Below are 19,727 nucleotides of genomic sequence, written 5' to 3' on the forward strand. Positions count from 1 at the left end.
CTCAAAGTATTCCTTCCCCCGCCCGACAATGTCCCCAGTCGAGGTCAACAGCTCCCCACCCGCACTGTAAACAGTGTTGGCAGAGTACTGCTTCCCCCTCCTGAGGCGCCAGATGGTTTGCCAGAATTTCTTCGAGGCCGACCGATAGTCCTCAGCCATGGCCTTACCGAACTCCTCCCAGTTCCGAGTTTTTGCCTCCGCAACTGCCCGAGCTGCGGCACATAACATACATAACTTTCATTTTAATTCCTTATGATTCACATAACCAGAGTGGTGTCCTTCAGAACTAGTGGGGGCCGAACAGCACACTGTGTCAGACAAGAGCAGGTAGCACTTAGAAATAATGCTGATATTGTTCTTGGTGAAAATTGTTCACAATTCATTCATTCTTTCATTCACTGTGTACAATGCTTGCCCATTGCAGGTCACAGGTGGGTTGGAGCCAATCCCAGCTGACACTGGGTGAGAGGGAGGGTACACAGTGGACAGGTCGCCAGTCTATCACAGGGCTAACACAGAGAGACAGACAGCTATTCACACTCACATTCAGACCTATGGGCAATTTAGAGTAATTAGTTGACCTAATCTTCATGTCTTTGGACTATGGGAGGAAACCTAGGCCTTGGTTGTCTGGTAGGTTCAAACCCAGAAACTGATTGCTGTAAGGCAACAGTGCTAGCCACTGCACCACTGTGCCAACCCTTGTTCACAATTTACATATTCAATTCATTCAAGATGCTAAGATTCCTTATTGATATGAATTACTGGAAATTCTGACCTGTGCTTTGCAACATTCAATCTCCAAAATCTGTTGGATGTAGCCAGTGGTGTGTAATCACCATTTCACAAATTTCCACAAGTGAAGCACCTTTTGGTTCCCCAAATGATGTGTGTGTGTGTGTGTGTGTGTGTGTGTGTGTGTGTGTGTGTGTGTGTGTGTAAATAATGGCATTTAAATGAAGAAGGTGCTTCTTGACCTGTGTTCAATTATGCTTCCTTTACGAAATGCACCAAGCTATCTTTAGGCAGCAGAGCCTCTCTATGGTGCTCCATAATACACACAAACCAAGTACTTTGGTACAAGTATTCCAAATCACCTGTGCCAACTTTTTAGAAATTTGCCAATCCATGGGCACATATTGCTGTCTGATCACAATGGACCATTGTTCAATCCCCTTAATACTGTGTGAGATGTTGTGCTTCCCTAATAGCTGGTGTCAAACTGCCTGCACTAGTATATGTGACCCCATTAGGGGTTCCTGCAAATGTTGCAGCACTAGCCACACAGCTGGCATTTCCATGATGTTGATCAGTTGACGTCAAGCCTTGTTTTTCCATCATCCTTTTACTATCAAGTTTTCCACAAACACCCCCAGGCTTGCTCTGAGCCATCATTTATTACTACTTCCTTTATGAATGAAGAACACCTAAGGGCAGGGTATTAAAAGGAGAAACATGCCCTGGACCAACACCAAACAGCATGTCCACATACTTCTATCAGTATGACACAAGCTGCTAATTTAACTGACAAGCATTGAGCATTTAGCTAACAGTGAAACAGGTGCAGGATTCCCAGTTTAACTAGTGGGGTGCTGCCACCAACATCCCAGGCAGACATAGCAAGTCTGCATATGGGTGATATGTAGTCATTTGCAATTTCCTGACTGTCCATCAGACATGACTGTCTTCTGTAAAGAAGGCTCACTTAACACACAAGTCAAACTTCATGCCAATGAGTTCACAGTCTGCAGAAATCAAATTATTCTTCTTGCAATTGACATTTAGTTGTTTAGTTCCATGAGATCAGGAGCATGGTCTATCTCTTTACCTGCCATTGTGACTGTCCACATAGCAGCCAATCAGCCAGATAAGGGAGTACACACACAGAACATGGCATTGCAATGGATCTAAGGCAGCTTGCGCACACACTTGTGATCACTCTGAATCAATCTGACCTGTATATCACTCAGCTTATGTGAAAGTGTAGGGGTTACTGGAATTACCCCCAGTGTGACAAGCGGGTGCGTGACCAGTGCCTTCATGGCTGCAGGAGTGGACGGCTGCTTGTTTGCGCTGGATTACCTCCTCCCCTCCCCCCTTACCCCTTACCCCTGATTCCCCCCCTCAAGTCCCATGTTTAAAGTGTACCTGTGTTGTAGTTGTGCTTATGCAAAGTTTTTTTTTAAATGTTCCCACACTGTACTCCTGACAGGAGCATAGTGGGGGGGGTGTTCTTTTTTTCCTTATCTCTCCTCATGTTGTGTTTCCTTTTTATCTTTATCCCTGTCTTCCTGTCCTGTCTACCCTATGTCAATGGTATGTTGTATATGTACGGACAGGTTGACGACTAATTTCGCTGGTACATGTGACTAGTGACAATAAAGGGTATCATCATCATCATCATCATCAATGAGAAAACATGCATCTTTCAGATCTATGGACACAAGACAATCATGCCTTTGAGATTTAGTCATGCTCTGCTCTGGCACAAAAACACCTTTGTGTTGTGAGCTGTCACTGTGAACAAATGTGGCCCGTATTGTACTCCTGTATGACTCCTTGCATCCACTGCTGTGTTTTTCTTAAGTTCAAATTCATGAAAATAATGTGACAGTGTGCAGGGCACTTAAAGGTATCCTGCTGTCTTTAGTCTTTGGTTCAGGTTTCAGACAGAAGTAGGTGATCATCTAGTGCTTTCTGGGTCTAGTAGCAAGTGGTCCAAAGTGTGTTTACCACACTCTGGCAGTGATTTTTTAGGCAGCCAAATTTGTCATTTCATTTGCATTAACAAACCCAAAGAGACCCATAGTTTGGAGTGTCTATGTGTGCATATCTTGTTGTGGGTGTTACCTCATTAAGGGTCAGGCATAAATGTGTTGCCTCAATAACATAATGTAAGTGACAACTAAAACCAAAGGAATATTCTTTGCATTGACCTACCAGCTAGTGTCAAGCAGTGTGGTCAAAAGTGTGCATCTAATTTCCACCATCACATCCAAGCTCGTCAGGATAGCGAAAAAGACTAAAATAATGTGTTCAGTTTTAATTTATATGCTTGTTTCAATGTGATTACCAAAATAGTAGCACACAAAATCCAACTTTGTGTTTCATAATAGTAATTAATAGCATAAAATTAAATGTAAAACAAAAGAGGAAATTGTGACTTTCTCTAAGGACCCCATTTGTAAGTCAAGTGACCCACCGTGGCATTGCAACCTCTACTTAGGAACATCTGTCTTATAGTGAAGGTATAAGACAACAAAGGTAGAAATCAAAACCTCCTTCAAGCTCTGCCCTTCATTGCACTGTTAACCATAGTGATCAGTATTGCTAAAAAAATTATCCATCATTTACATGGAAAAATATTTATCAATCTTTATAAATAGCCTTGTTTACATTTTAGTAAAATATTATAAATAGTAAACTATTTAATTATATATTAAATAGATTATTATTTAATTATATATTAAATAGTAACCTATTTCAGTTTTCAGAAAATTATACTTTATAGAAATTTTCCCAGGGAAAGACCAGAATCCTAAAATACTGACCTATAGGGCGTGAGAATGTTGAGGGGTGGAGGCTGTTCGCAGAGGTCGAACGTCTCCTGCATTGGGATAGGTAGAGACTCACGATCAAATAGCTGCTGGTCCTGAATGGTGGAGCTGCGAAATGCTTTCCTCATAGTGATGTCCTGCAGAGACACTGAAAAACAAATGAATAAAAAAAAGCGTCATTCATTTTCTGCCTCTTCTATACTGTGAATTTATGGAGTGTATTTAATGGATTGCTTTGAACCATAGTGATTCATCCAGAAATGTGTTTCTATTAATTATGTATATTTGTTTATGTCACGAATTCCAAGGCAAGTGGATGTGTGAGTAAAATCCTCTAATCTTAATAATCCAACTAATCAGACACAATCTTCATCAAAAACGAGCAAAAAGATCCATGAGTCAAAATACAGAAAAAAGGTCAAAAATCAATCAGAAAAACAAGGCTCAGAATTGCAGTTGAAAAGAATGTCAAACCCTGGTAATGAGCACGAGTGAATTAACTGTATAAGTATATTGAGTAATAAAATACAAAACAGGAAACAGGTGCACACCAATGAGGGACAAGGGCGGAGACACAAATTAGAGCAGTACTTGCTGGGAATGCCAGGCACTGAGGGGATTTGTGACAAAATAAAAGGGATAGGGAAGTTTGTAAGAACTAAATATAACCCAATGTCATACATAGGCACTGCATTAAATGGTTTGTCCTTTATCAGACATGACTCCACTCAGGATTGGGTTGAGCTAAATCTTTTCTATAATTCTTTCATTTCATTTTGTTTGCCAGATCTCTCTCTCTCATTCTTTTCCTCTTTTAATTCATCTGTCTGTTTGATGGACAACTAATGACAATGGATTTGACAGGACAGAAACAGAGAGCTACAATTAATCACTTGTTTGGCCTGTGACAAACTCGAAATAAGGATTCGAGCCAATCGACATCAACATAGTACTTGTTATTATCCTAATTATCGTCACACTTGTCATATTCATGATTAGTATCTAAAAAAATATTCTGCTCTTGATATTCTTACTGTTCATTCCGGGGAAGCATTTTTGCAGCATATACCATGTATGTTGTGGATTACATAAATTGTGGATAAAATGGCCTGGAATTTCAGGAGATATATGATAAAAAGTAAAATTCATCATCATCATAATCAAAGATGAAAAATCTTTTATCAACATAACTATCAATGCTAACAAAATGTATTACAAAACAGTACATTCAGCAGTATGATAATCTCACATCTTTTTGTCATCATTGATTTCTGCACCCAACCCCCCCCCCCCCCCAACCCCCAAAAAAAAAAACCCTTGCTGAGAATAAACACAGTGACCAATTTGTCAGATCTGCTTGTACTTTTCATTTGCCCAAATGCATCAGACAGTCTGTGTACTTGGAGGTCCTTTTGAAGAGTCACCAGAGGCACTAAGAGCTTTTTACTGTCACCTAAGGGATTACGGGCACATGCCACAGCAAACAAGAAACAAGGACACTATACAAGGACACTACAGGTCTAGTAGGAGTCTCTTTGAACTTAGTAATTACTACATTCTATGTAATATGTACTCTTATATACAGTATGCACTGGTATATACATTTGTACATCATTTTGATGATTTTGAACAAAAACAGCTTTATTGATTGCATGCGTAACAATAAATGTACTAATAAATGTACTGACAAATACAGTGAAGTTTCTACTTCCTATTATTATTATTATTATTATTATTATTATTATTATTATTAATAAACAAATCTTATTTTGTATGGCGGCCAACTGAATTTGAAAACTAAATGTAGAGTATGAACACACTGGGTTGTATTGAGAGTTAAGTTAAGCACTCTGTGGCAGTGGGGACATGGCCAAGTGTCGGTTTGTGAATGGAGGGCAGGGTCAGGGAAGGTGAGTGGCAAAGTCAGTGCACCTGTTGTCGATTAATGTTGTGTCTGTGTGTTGTGCAGTGAAGACCGAAGGTAGAAAAGGAGGGAGAGAGCTCTCCTGATCAGAATGTGTGTGTGTGTGTGTGTGTGTGTGTGTGTGTGTGTGTGAGAGAGAGAGACAGAGAGAGAGAGAGAGAGAGAGAGAGAGAGAGAAAACACACCAAGTGAAGCTGAAAAGCCAAAAAATTAATAGATTAAAACTTGTATGAACATCCTCTCCCGCCTGCCATGCTTCAGTACTTCACCCACATCAGGGAAATACTACAGTGGCGCTGAAACCCGGAATACTGAAGGGAACCACCCATGGAGTCCTCCTCATTCAAGGACCTCATCCATGCCCTCGCCACCACCCAACAAAACCAGCATCAAGCGCTGATCGCCCTCTGAAAGGAGCAGGAACAACGCTTTGAAGCCTTGATGCTGGCCCAGCAGGAAGATTGCCAGGCATTCCAGCACCTGCTCGTGTTGACGGGGTCCTTGACCACCACCACAGCAGACCTTCCCCATGTGACTCTCACAAAGATGGGGCTGCATGATGAACCGGAAGCCTTCATTACTCTCTTCGAGCAAGCAGCCGAAGCATGGGGGTGGCCAGTCAAGCAGCACGCGGTGCGCCTACTTCCATTACTGACTGGCGAGGCACAGCTCGCTATGCAGCAGCTCCCTGCCGACAGCCGGCTTGTATACGCAGACCTGAAGTGAGCCAACCTGTAGCGTGTCGCATGCTCCCCGGAACAACATCGTCAGTACTTCCGGACGCTAACATTGGAGGGGATTGGCCGGCCATTTGCATTCGGCCATCAGCTCCGGGATGCCTGCCGGTGGTGGCTGAGGGTGGATGATTGTGACACCGAGGGGATCATCAATCTGGTGATACTGGAGCAGTTCAACGTGCGACTTCCAGAAGGAATGGTGGAGTGGGTCCAGTGTCGTCGCCTGGCATTGCTGGATCAAGCCATCGAGTTGGCAGAGGACCATCTGGCGGCAGCTCCAGTGGCAGACGGATGTGTCACCTCTTCTCTTTTTCTCACTTCTTCTCCTGCCCTCCCTCCCTCCTCTTCCCATCCCCACCCTGTTCCCCCACTGTGGAGACAGGGGACGGCTCCCCCCCAGCTGGCCCGCCACACTCGCGGTGTCTTCCCCTTCCATGTCTGTCTCTTCTCCCCCCCAGGTGAGTGACGCCCATAACACTGGTGCAGAGGTGAAGTCTGGGCCGGTATGTTGGCACTGCGGGTAGCCTGGGCATCTCCAGGGTCAGTGTCCCGTGATGGAGGTGGGAGCCGTGGTCCGGATCCCCAATGCGCCAGAGACCACCCTCGATTGGGCCAGAGTGTATCATATACCGGTGAGTGTCCAAGGGGATACACATCACATGTTGGTGGATTCTGGCTGTAATCAGACCTCAATCCACCAAAGCCTGGTGCAAGGTGAGGCATTGGGGAGAGCACAAGTGGTGAAGGTTTTGTGTGTGCATGGGGATGTTCACAATTATCCCTTAGTGTCCATCCACATTCTATTTCGGGGGCGAAAATATGGTTTAAAGGAAGCAGTTAATCTGTGTCTTACCCACCCGCTGATTTTGGGTACAGATTGGCCAGGATTCAGAGGATTAATGGAGCATATAGTAGGGGGTGGGTCCTGCAATAATGTATCACGGGGAGAACCCGGTGTGGCATTGACTGAGGAAGCTGTCACAGAGCCGTCTATGTCAGCACCACGTCAGGCCCATGCAAGAAGTGAGGAGCAGCTCGCCCCTCCTCCCTTTCTTGGGGATTCCCTTGAGGATTTCCCATTAGAGACTCTGTGTCATGAGCTTAACTAAGTGAGAGTAATCGATGGTCAAACTATCTAGGCAAATGTGGCACCCGCCTTCCAGTATTTTGCGATTATTAAGGATAGGTTGTATTGAGTGACGCAGGACACTCAAACTGGTGAACAGTTAACACAATTGTTAATCTCTAAGAGTTGTAGGGAACTTGTATTCTATGTGGCTCACTTTAATCCCATGGCCGGACACTTAGGGCAGGATAAGACACTAGCCCGAATAATGGCCCGGTTCTATTGGCCAGGGATTCACAGGGACGTTCGTCAGTGGTGTGCAGCGTGCCATGAATGCTAATTAGTAAATCCCGCGGCTGCTCCAAAAGTGCCTTTGCACCCGCTCCCCCTAATCGAGACCCCCTTCAAGAGAATTGGTATGAATCTCGACCATAAATATTCTAAACCATTAGATCGGTCAACATGGGGATATCACTTTATTTTAGTTATGGTGGACTATGCAACGCGATATCCGGAAGTGGTGCCTCTCTGTAATATCTCCGCAAGCAGTATTCCAGAAGCGCTCTTCCATATTATCTCCCAGATCAGGATTCCAAAAGAAATCCTGATGGACCAAGGCACTTCGTTTATGTCACACGCACTGCGTGAACTGTATGAGTTGTTGGGGATTAAATCTATCCGCACCAGCGTCTATCACCCACAAACGGATGGTTTAGTAGAGCGCTTTAACCAGACACTGAAAAATTTAATTCATAAATTTGTAAGTGAAGATGCACGTAACTGGGATAAATGGCTCGAGCCCCTGTTATTCGCAGTACGAGAGGTCCTGCAAGCCTCCATGGGATTTTCCCCATTTGAATTATTATATTAGGGCGGGCCATACTCAAAAAATGTTTTAAATCAATTAAAAGGGGTGTTCAAATCATGTATTTTGGTGTGTAGAAGACAAATCTGAATTTAATTTTTAATTCTGATAACCCTAACCTACATCAATTTGCAGTTGATTATTTTTAAATTTCGGGTTATTTTGGTATTCTTCTGGAATGATTGGAATTGTATTTGTGATACCATCTAGCTCAGAAATAGTAAGAAAATTACTATTTTGAGGAGGTTTATCAAGTGAAACATTAAATTTTATATGATTAGAGGAAATTCTGGAGGGAAAAAGTCTTCTACATTATAAGAGCCAACTGACAGTTATACAGTTATACTAGAAGTGATGTTCCAGTAAGTGTGTGAGTTTTTGTTAACTAAAAAAAAGGAACAGAGCTAGGGAAACACTTAAATAATTTGATGTTTGCATTCTCACTCATTCAAATTGCTGACTGAGGGACTGAGTGAGAATTGCATACTGTTGTGTAGTAGTAAAATGGCTCATGTTAAAACAAGGACGAAATCAAGCTCTCATTTGAGTATTCTTGTTGGCAACGGGCGGGAGCTATTGGTGTCTGAACTGCCAACTGTGATGGATATCCTGAGGTATGGCATCTACTTGAGGGAACAAAGTGAAGATGACCGGAGGAACTACCCAGTGGATCAGCTGGTGGGTGACATCTACCCTGCTCTGATTTGTCAGTGGAGAAAAGTTAATGCTCTTTTCAAGCCACCTGTTATCAATGAAAAGGTGACCATCATGTCCAAGCTCAAGGACGTCTGGAATCAGGCAGTGAAGTTTTCTCTTGGGAAGGGCAAACTTGATGCAAAAGAGAGGTTCATGCTCAAGTTAGACAAGTTATTTGATATTTTGACTTGCAAGTGTCAGATAACCAATTGTGAGGAAGAAGGCTGTGAGGGCTGTGTGAACCAAGCCCACATTAACTGTTCCTGCAGCAGAGAGAAAAAGATTCCTGTTAAGGAGCTTGCCTACATCAAGGGCCAGAAAGAAGGTTGGAAGTAAAGGTCCCCACAAATATGGGGGGCCCTGATCTGCCAGACCACAGGAGACAGGTGAAGAAATTGGAAAGACAGGGGATGGAAAAGAAGGGAGAGGAAAGGAGAAGGAGCAAGGAGGAAAATTCTGCAGCAGCAGGGAAGGCAGTCAAGAAGGACATTGAGAGATTTTTGGCAGATGATGATGAGGATCTGGAAGTGGAGAGAAGTGGTGCTGAAGATGAATTTGTCCCTGAAACTGACCCTGAACCTGCGGCTTCAGTGAAGGCACAGAAAAACTATGATGAGATCCCAAACATAGCCCTTGCTAGTGTAAGGTATGGCATAGGGCTGAGGCCAACTGCAGCCATAGCAACTGCAGCCCTGATTGATGCGGGAATCATCACAGAAGACGACACAAGTAAAGTGATAAGAACAAGGTCAAGAGAGCACAGGAGAAGTTGATGAGAGAGCTGGGAGAAGAGTTTGGGGAAAAGTGCAGGGAGGAGGGTGGGATCTCCTGTATCCTCTTTGATGGGCGGATTGACCTGACCAATGTGATAATGGAGGCTGAGGGCAGTGTCCAGTCTTTTCCTGCAAAGATCAAGGAAGAACACTATAGTGTCGTTAGTGAGCCAGGCAGCAACTATCTGTTCCACTTCACCCCAGAGAAAGCAAGTAAAGAGGAGTCACATGCAGAGAAGATTGCTAAGGTCCTGTTTGCCTGGCTAAAAGAGCGGGGTTTTGATAAGACCTTGTGGGCCATTGGAGGAGACTCAACAAATGTCAACACTGGTGTGAAAGCTGGAGTCATGTGCAAGCTGGAGCTGCACATTGGGAGAAAGCTGGTCTGGTTGGTGTGCAACCTGCACACTGGTGAACTTCCCCTACACCATCTCATTGTTGACCTTGATGGCCCTACTCTGTCAGACAACAAATTATCTGGGACAATAGGAAAACTCCTTGATTCTGTTACAGAATTGGATATCAATCCAAACTTCCCCCGGATCTCTGTTGGCCCACCACTAATCAAGCTGGTCATTCAAGGTCATTCAAGATCTCTCAACTGATCAAGACTATGGGTATAAAATTGTCTGTGCAGTCAGGGATGGAGTGCTTACTGCAAGGATTGCTCTGTTGGAGATAGGACCAGTGAACCACAGCTGTTGGCTCACCACAGCGAACAGACTTCTCAGGCTCTGGGTGTCAAAGCACGGACTTAAAGGAAAGAACCTGAAGAATCTGTGATTCATTGTGGAATTTATCATTGGAGTGTACTATCCATGTTGGTTCAAAGTGAAGGTCAATCACTCCTGGATCAAAGGGCCTAGGCACATCCTGTTTCAGCTGGACTGCCTCAAGTCCCAGAGTAAGGAGGTGTTGGAGATTGTGATGCCAACTGTGAAAAGATCTGCTTGGTATGCCCACAGTGAAGCCCTCATCCAGACACTGTTGTGCTCTGAGGATCAGAAGGAGAGGATTCAGGGGGTGGAGAGAATCCTGGCTATCAGGGGAGACGGGGACCCAGACACTCAGTTGGGGGACTCCTCTGTCAGGACCAGAAGGACACCGGACATCGACTGTGATGCTTCCACCATTGGTGACTTGATCAGCTGGTCAGAGGGTGTATCAGAGCCACCTCTCACCTGCTCCCTATGCACTTCAGAGGTGAAGAACTTCATCAACACCCCCATGAAGGTGCCCAACTGGCCTTGCCACCCACAGAGCATTGAGAGGGTTGTGAAAATGGTGACTGAGGCTTCTGCCAAATACTTCTCACAGGAAAAGAGGGATGGAGGGATCAGGGCTCAAGAGACCAGCAGGAGACTGATGTCCAAAAATGAATCAAAGCAGGACTTGTGCAACCTGACAATGTTCATGCATTAACCTGTTAATAAATATGGAAATTTGAATTGGATTTGTCCATTAATTTCCCTAACATCATCTTATATCTTACAAAGGGTTTCGAAAGGGTATAATTAGCTATTTAAATACAAAATTGATGTAGGTTAGAGTTATCTGATTCAAAAAATAAACTCATATTTGAATTCCTCATTAAAAAATACATAATTTAGACACCCCTCATGTTAGGATTTCCTTTAGATGCCACACGCACTAATGCAACCCCATACCATCAGAGAAGCAGGCTTCTGAACTGAGCGCTGATAACAACTTGGGTCGTCCTCCTCCTCTTTAGTCCGAATGGCACGGCGTTCCTGATTTCCATAAAGAACTTCAAATTTTGATTCGTCTGACCACAGAACAGTTTTCCACTTTGCCACAGTCCATTTTAAATGAGCCTTGGCCCAGAGAAGACGTCTGCGCTTCTGGATCATGTTTAGATACGGCTTCTTCTTTGAACTATAGAGTTTTAGCTGGCAACGGCGAATGGCACGGTGAATTGTGATCACAGATAATGTTCTCTGGAAATATTCCTGAGCCTATTTTGTGATTTCCAATACAGAAGCATGCCTGTATGTGATGCAGTGCCGTCTAAGGGCCCGAAGATCACGGGCACCCAGTATGGTTTTCCGGCCAATTGACCCTTATGCACAGAGATTCTTCCAGATTCTCTGAATCTTTTGATGATATTATGCATTGTAGATGATGATATGTTCAAACTCTTTGCAATTTTACACTGTCGAACTCCTTTCTGATATTGCTCCACTATTTGTCGGCGCAGAATTAGGGGGATTGGTGATCCTCTTCCCATCTTTACTTCTGAGAGCCGCTGCCACTCCAAGATGCTCTTTTTATACCCAGTCATGTTAATGATCTATTGCCAATTGACCTAATGAGTTGCAATTTGGTCCTCCAGCTGTTCCTTTTTTGTACCTTTAACTTTTCCAGCCTCTTATTGCCCCGTCCCAACTTTTTTGAGATGTGTTGCTGTCATGAAATTTCAAATGAGCCAATATTTGGCATAAAATTTCAAAATGTCTCACTTTCGACATTTGATATCTTGTCTATGTTCTATTGTGAATACAATATCAGTTTTTGAGATTTGTAAATTATTGCATTCCGTTTTTATTTACAATTTGTACTTTGTCCCAACTTTTTTGGAATCGGGGTTGTACTCATGTTATTGCCCATGTCGAGCTCCAAATTAGTTGCCAAGTGGCAAGGGCCCTTCAAGGTCACACGGCAAATGGGGGACGTCGACTATGAAGTGAGGCGAACGGATAGGGCCGAGGCTCAGTAAATATACGACCTCAACCTATTAAAACGGTGGAACAAGGGGGTCCCTGTGCCATTGGCGTCAGTAGTTCTAGAGAGGGCGGAGCTGGGGCCAGAGGTAAAAATGACAAAAACAACAACTCAAACTGTTCCGGTCCCTTGCGGAGACCACCTCTCGCTGGCCCAACTCACAGAGGTTGCCAAGTTGCAAGAGATTTTCCGATGTGTTCTCATCCCTTCCCGGCCACACCCACCTCATAGAACACCACACTGAAATGTCCCCGGGGTGGTGGTGTGTAGCCACCCTTACCACTTACCTGAACACAAAAAAAAAAGGTGATTCGGGATGAACTCACGACCATGCTCAACACGGGCATAATTGAGGAGTCACACAGTGACTGGAGCAGCCCAGTGGTCCTGGTACCCAAGAACAATGGGTCGGTCCAGTTTTGTGTGGACTACAGGAAAGTCAACATGGTCTCTAAATTCGACGCATACCCAATGCCTTGCATTGATGAGTTGCTCGATCAGTTAGGTGCTGCTCGCTTTCATTCAACACTGGACTTAACAAAGGGGATATTGACAAATCCCCTTGACTCCTCTACCCCGAGAGAAAACAGCCTTTTCCACACCATTTGGATTACACCAGTTTGCCACGCTTCATTTTGGGTTATTTGGGACTCTTGCTATGTTCCAGCAGCTCATGGACAAGATCCTCCATCCCTATGCTGCCTATGTGGCAGCATACCTCGATGACATTATCGTGTATAGCAATGATTGGCTGCGGCACCTTGAACACCTTAGGGCCGTCCTAGAGTTGCTGAGGCATGCGGGTCTCACAGCTAACCCAAAAAAGTGTGTAATTAGGCGAGTGGAAGTATGCTATCTGTGTTTCCACTTGGGTCATGGGTAGATGCGTCCCCAAATTGACAAGACTGCAGGGACTGCGGTCTGCCAGAGGCCCAAGACCAAAAAGGGGGTAAGACAGTTTCTGGGGCTGGCTGGTTACTATCATAGGTTCATGCCTAATTATTCGGATGTCACCAACCCGCTGACTGAGCTCACTAAAAAGGGAGCTCCAGATTCGGTCCAGTGGATGGAACAGTGCCAACAGGCTTTCACCAAAGTAAAAGCTGACTGCACTCCCCTGACTTCTGTCTCCCTTTTATTTTGCAGACGGATGCATCGGACAAATGGCTGGGGGCCATTTTGTCCCAGGAGGTGGATGGCGAGGAAGATTCCGTGCTGTACATCAGCCCCAAGCTCTTGATGCATGAGAGTAAGTACAGCACCATCGAAAAGGAGTGCCTGGCCATCAAGTGTGCAGTCCTCACCCATACTACCTGCTGGGGCACCCTTTCACCCTCTGTTCAGACCATGCGCCCCTCCAGTGGCTCCACTGCATGAAGGATGCCAATGCCTGGATCACCCGTTTTTATGTCACCCTCTAGCCATTTAAATTCGAGGTGGTCCACAGGCCGGGGGCGCAGATGGTAGTGGCGGACTACCTGTCCCGTCGGGGAGGTTTCACTGCAGGCCGGATGGCTCCCCGGCCTGAGTCAGGCAGTGGGGCTATGTGGCAGTGGGGCGTGGCCAAGCGTAGGTTTGTGAATGGAGGGTGGGGTCAGGGAAGGTGATTGGCAAAGTCAGTGCACCTGTTGTCGATTCATGTTGTGTTTGTGTGTTTTGCAATGAAGATTGAAGGTAGAACAGGAGGGAGAGAGCGATGAGAGGGGAGCTCTCCTGATGAGAACGTGTGTGTGTGTGTGTGTGTGTGTGTGTGTGTGTGTGTGTGTGTGCATGTGAAAACACGCCAAGTGAAGCAGAAAAGCAAAAAATTTAATAAAATAAAAGCTGTGTGAACATCATCTCCCACCTGCCGTGCTTTAGTACTCCACCCACATCAGGGAAATACTACACACTCATCAGAATCAGAAATCAGAATCAGAAACACTTTTATTGCCAGGTATGTGGACACACACGAGGAATTTGACTCCGGTTTCACTTAGCTCTCATAGTACAAAAACAGATAAAAAGCGTAAACACAAAACAAACAAACAAACAAACAAACAAACAAAAAAGGTGCAATAGGTGCATAGTGCAAACTAATCCAGGTAAGTCAAGTATGAAATAAATAAATATAAAGTATACAGTGTGCACAGAATGGCGGTATGAGTGTGCAGATATTTTACAAGTGATATTACTGATATATGAATCTGGATTTTAGCTGTTCATCACAGAAAGGATTTTCCCTTTTGGTACAATATGGTGCATAGTGCAAAGATGAAATAGTAAATATAAATAAGTATAAATATAATATAAGTAACCGTGAGCACAGAATGACAGTACGAGTGTGCAGATATTTTGCAAGTGATATTACTGATATATGAAGCCGGATTTTAGCTGTTCATCACAGAGACAGCCTGAGGGAAGAAACTATTCTTGCGTCTGGTTGTTTTTGCATACAGTGATCTATATCGCCTCCCTGAGGGGAGAAGTTTAAACAGTTTGTGACCAGGGTGTGATGGGTCCGCAGAGATGTTACCTGCCCATTTTCTGACTCTGGACAGGTACAGGTCTTGGATGGAGGGCAGGTTGACACCAATAATTTTCTCTGCAGACCTTATTCTCCGTTGCAGTCTGTTCTTCTCCTGTTTGGTGACCGATCCAAACCAAACAGTGATGGAAGAGCAAAGAACAGACTGAATGATGGCAGAGTAGAATTGTGTCAGCAGCTCCTTAGGCAGGTTGAGCTTCCTGAGCTGGTGCAGAAAGTACAACCTCTGCTGAGCCTTTTTGAAGATAGTGACTGTGTTGGTCTCCCACTTCAAGTCCCGAGAGATTGTGGAACCCAGAAACCTGAAGCTTTCAACAGCAGTCACAGTGTTGTTGGTGATGGGCAGCAGAATGGGGGGGGGGGGGGGGGGGGCTCCTCCTAAAGTCCACTGTCATCTCCACAGTTTTGAGCGTGTTCAGCTCCAGATTGTTCTGACCACACCAACAGACCAGCCGTTCAACCTCCCATCTGTATGCAGACTCGTCACCATCTCGGATGAGGCCGATAACCGTTGTATCGTCCGCAAATTTCAGGAGTTTAACAGACGGGTCTCTTGAGGTGCAGTTGTTGGTATAAAAGGAGAAGAGCAGTGGGGAGAGCACACACCCTTGGGGGGCGCCAGTGCTGATAGTCCGAGTGCTGGATATGATGCTCCCCATCCTCACCTGCTGCTTTCTGTCAGTCAGGAAGTTTGTAATCCACTGACAGGTGGAGGAGGGCACAGTGAGCTGGGTGAGCTTGGTGTGGAGGATGTCTGGAACAATGGTGTTGAATGCCAAACTGAAGTCCACGAACAGGATCCTGGCATACATCCCTGTAGTGTCAAGGTGTTGCAGGATGTAGTGTAGACCCATATTTATTGCATCATCCACTGACCTGTTTGCCCAGTAGGCAAACTGCAGGGAGTCCAGCAGGGGGTCTGTGATGTCATACCTGAAGGACAACACCAGTCTCTCAAAGGACTTCATGACTACAGATGTGAGGGCAACAGGCCTGTAGTCATTCAGTCCTGTGATATTGGTTTTCTTAGGAACCAGGATTATTGTGGAGCGTTTGAAGCATGAGGGGACTTCACACAGCTCCAGGGATCTATTAAAGATCTGGGTGAAGATGGGAGCTAGCTGGTCAGCACAGACCTTTAGACAAGAGGGTGACACACCATCTGGGCCAGGTGCCTTCCTGATCTTCTGTCTGCGGAAAAGCTGACAGACATCCTCTTCACAGATCTTGAGTGCTGGTGGGGGGTCAGAGGCAGGGGGTGGCAGAATGGCAGGGGGTGTAAATGGGTCTTTAATGACTGAAGGGGGAGAGGTGTGAATGTGTCGAATCTGCAGTAAAACACATTCAGCTCGTTAGCCAGTTGATGGTTCACTGCAGTATTGGGTGATGGTCTCCTATGGACCCTTTTCACGTGACGTCACAACAAACGCGGCCGCCATTTTGGACGTGTACTACCAGTAGTTTACCACAGCCAGCATTGAAGAACGGCAGCAAAGAAAGTGTTTATTTTCAGCAAGACTTCCATCATGCCACTATATTGTTGTGCACCTGGATGTAGTAACCATCAACAAACAAGGCAAGGTTTATCATTTTATTGGATCCCGACGGAGAAGACGGATAGCGGCCATAAACAGGAAAGATTGGCAGCCCTCGGCATACCAGCGCTTGTGTAGTGACCACTTTGTTGGAGGTAAGATGAATAAAATTAGCCAGAAAAGGCATTACATTGCTGTTAACATTCTGTGGCGGCGAGTGTGTAACCAAATAGGCTAAAATAACCCATTGTAACCTCTTTGTTCTTCTGTAGTAGCTATTAGCTAACGACATTAGCTAGCGTTGTGTTCCTTTGCTGTTGGTAGACTGTAGGACAGATGAGAGGCAGTGTCCTACAAACAGCGCTTAATTTGAGGGGGAGCAAGCCGGAGCGCGCTCCGGAACCTCGGGCGTTGGCTCCGGCAGCTATTTACACTGGATCCGGTGATCCGACACCTCTTTTGACTATGTAACAAAAAACAAACAAATAATTAAATAAATAAATGCAAGTTTATTTAGTGTTAATGTCTGATTTTGATATCTGTCTTGTTGGTGATTTCTCTCATGAAATGACATCCACAAAATATCTGCAGATGAACTTAATTTGCAGCGTTATTACAAAACATGCCCAGAAGCGCAGCGCCGCGCCCCCCCCTCCTCTTTTTTTCCACACCGGAGCCGCTCATCCTCTGCGCTCCGGGACCTCCCACTTTACAAATTAAGCACTGCCTACAAATAAGTGTTCAAAACAATAGGAGCATGTATTTGTCTCTTAAATCCAGGCCGTTCCCTGTAATCTGTAACAACGGTTGGAGAAAGTAATGGCAAATAGTGAGTGCACAAACCATAGAAGGTAAACTGTACACAGCGCCAGGGCAGTGTGATGGTATGTCTACTTTTAGATTGTGTTAGCTGATCAATGAACACACTCGTCACTCGACGAGTTTCACGTCTTTACGACGGATACTTAAATGTGTGTTAGGTATTATTGTTGCAGTCTAAGCAGTCATTGTAGCAGCTAGATGAGCGAGAACCGAAAGGGTCTGTGCCATAAACCGTTATTTCTGTACGGCGTTGCTAATGTGTCGTTACTGTTGTTATTTCTCCCTCTGCTCGCCCTGTAAATGCCCTACGTCGCTGGATAGCGAAGGTGTTTTCTGTATCTCGCTCCTTTTTCTTGTATGTTCTCCGTTTGTCGCCTTCCTCGCATTCAAACCAATTCGAGCCGAAGTCCGCTACATGTCCAAAATGGTGGTCGCGTTTACGAAGGTCACGTGACTGAAAAGGGTCTATAGTCAGTAATGTCCTGCAGGCTTCTCCACACTGATGTCGGATTGTTTGCTGAAAGGCTGTTTTTAATCTTATCAGCATAGCTCCTCTTAGCTGCTTTCACCTCCATTGTCAGTGTGTTTCTGGTCTGATTATACAGAACTCTGTCTCCACTTTTGTAGGCCTCTTCTTTATTCTGACGAAGTTGCCTGAGTTTTGCAGTGAACCAGGATTTATTGTTGTTGTATGTGCAGAAGGTCTTGGTGGGCACACACATATCCTCACAAAAACTGATGTAAAATGTCACAGTATCAGTCAGTTCATGCAGGTCTGAGGCTGCAGCCTCAAAAACGCTCCAATCAGTGCAGTCAAAGCAGGCTTGTAGTTCCACTTTGGCCTCATCGGACCATCTCCTCACCGTCTTAACTACAGGCTTAGCAGCTTTCAGCTTCTGCCTGTAGGTCAGGATAAGATGAACCATACAGTGATCAGATAGTCCCAAGGCTGCACGGGGGACAGAGTGGTACGAGTCCTTTAAAACAGTGTAACAGTGGTCCAGAGTGTTAGAGTCCCTGGTGGGACACTTAATGTGCTGTTTATATTTTGGCAGTTTGTGGCTGAGGTTTGCTCTGTTAAAGTCCCCCAAAACAATGAGCAGAGTCCGGGTGTTTATTCTCCACATTGTTTATCTGGTCAGCCAGGTGTTGTAACGCCTCATTAATACACGCCTGAGGGGAGATGTAAACTCCAACCAGAATAAACGAGGAAAACTCTCGCGGAGCATAAAACGGTTTGCAGTTTATGAATAATGTCTCCAGATGAGGACTGCACGATTTGTTTAGAACTGTGACATCAGTACACCAACCTTTGTTAATGTAAAAGCAGACTCCGCCTCCCCTCGTTTTCCCAGTGAGCTCCGTTTCGCGGTCCGCTCGGTGCAGGTGAAATCCAGGCAGGTGGAGAGAAGTGTCCGGGATGTGCTCACCGAGCCAGGTTTCGGTGAAGCACAAGGCAGCAGATCTGTTAAAATCCGTGTTGATTGTGTTGAGGAGCTGCAGTTCGTCCATCTAATTGGCCAGAGAGTGGACGTTAGCCAGGTGAATAGACGGGAGCGCAGTGCGAAACCCCCGCTGCCTCAGCCTGACGAGCGCGCCAGCTTGCTTCCCCCGGTGTCTCCGGCGTCCTCGGTGTAATCCATAGGGAGCTGCTGCTCCTCCAACAAGTACCGTAGGTCTGGAAAACTTTCCAGGTCAATGAAAGCCGATGAAAAAACTTTACTGGTGGTTATTCCAATGTTTATAAGTTCTTCTCTGGAGTATGTGACCAGAGAAGCAGCGCAAGAAACACAACAAATACATAAAAACATAGAAAGTACGAGAGAGCGAAGTACCCTCATTGTAAGTATTTAATACTGAATTTGTGGACATGCATAGACATATCCAAGGTCACAATTTTGACCTTAGACTATGAGGAGCTGTATTAAATCCAGTGCCTCTTGTCTGATATTTTAACCAATATATGCCAATTTATATTTTGGGCTATCAAGAAACTAAAAAAAATATATTAAATGGCATTCATAAATATAGCACTATTAATTAATTACTACATCCTGTATGCAGTTTCATGACTTATCCCAGAAACAGATATGAGCACAACCTGGATGGCATGCCAGGCTAATGCAGGGCACAAAGCACACATTCACATACAGGAGCAATTTAGAGCAGCCAATCCAGCTACCTCACTCCTCACAGACAGGAACCTGAGCTCAGGATTGCACAGGAACCTGAGCTCAGGATTGAACCAAAGATGTTGGAGGTGTAAGGCAGCTAAGCTAAGAGGGAGAGAGACAGAGAGAGATCAAAAGGTCACCCTGCAGCTTCATCAATTTGGTAAATACAACAATACGGAATGAATGAAATTGAAACTTCCTTTCATTCAGTGCCACATGCATAAGCAGCCATGCTCTCTAACATCACAAATGTATACATCACCATGATAATGTACTGTCCTCTTAACAACAATACATTATTGTTACAAC

General features: G+C 44.9%; 1 protein-coding gene across 3 annotated transcripts in view; it reads right to left on the reverse strand.

The window, feature by feature from the left end:
• The window catches only part of wasf1 (WASP family member 1), a 303,562-nt gene that overhangs the window by 136,569 nt on the left and 147,266 nt on the right, over nucleotides 1-19,727 (reverse strand). For all 3 annotated transcript variants that reach the window (XM_060914066.1, XM_060914065.1, XM_060914064.1), the window contains exon 4: nucleotides 3,552-3,705. In XM_060914066.1, the coding sequence (XP_060770049.1) occupies nucleotides 3,552-3,705 (154 nt within the window). The remainder of the gene's footprint in view (nucleotides 1-3,551; nucleotides 3,706-19,727) is intronic.

This window comes from Neoarius graeffei, chromosome 2, assembly GCF_027579695.1.
Source record: "Neoarius graeffei isolate fNeoGra1 chromosome 2, fNeoGra1.pri, whole genome shotgun sequence".
Lineage (NCBI taxonomy): Eukaryota > Metazoa > Chordata > Actinopteri > Siluriformes > Ariidae > Neoarius > Neoarius graeffei.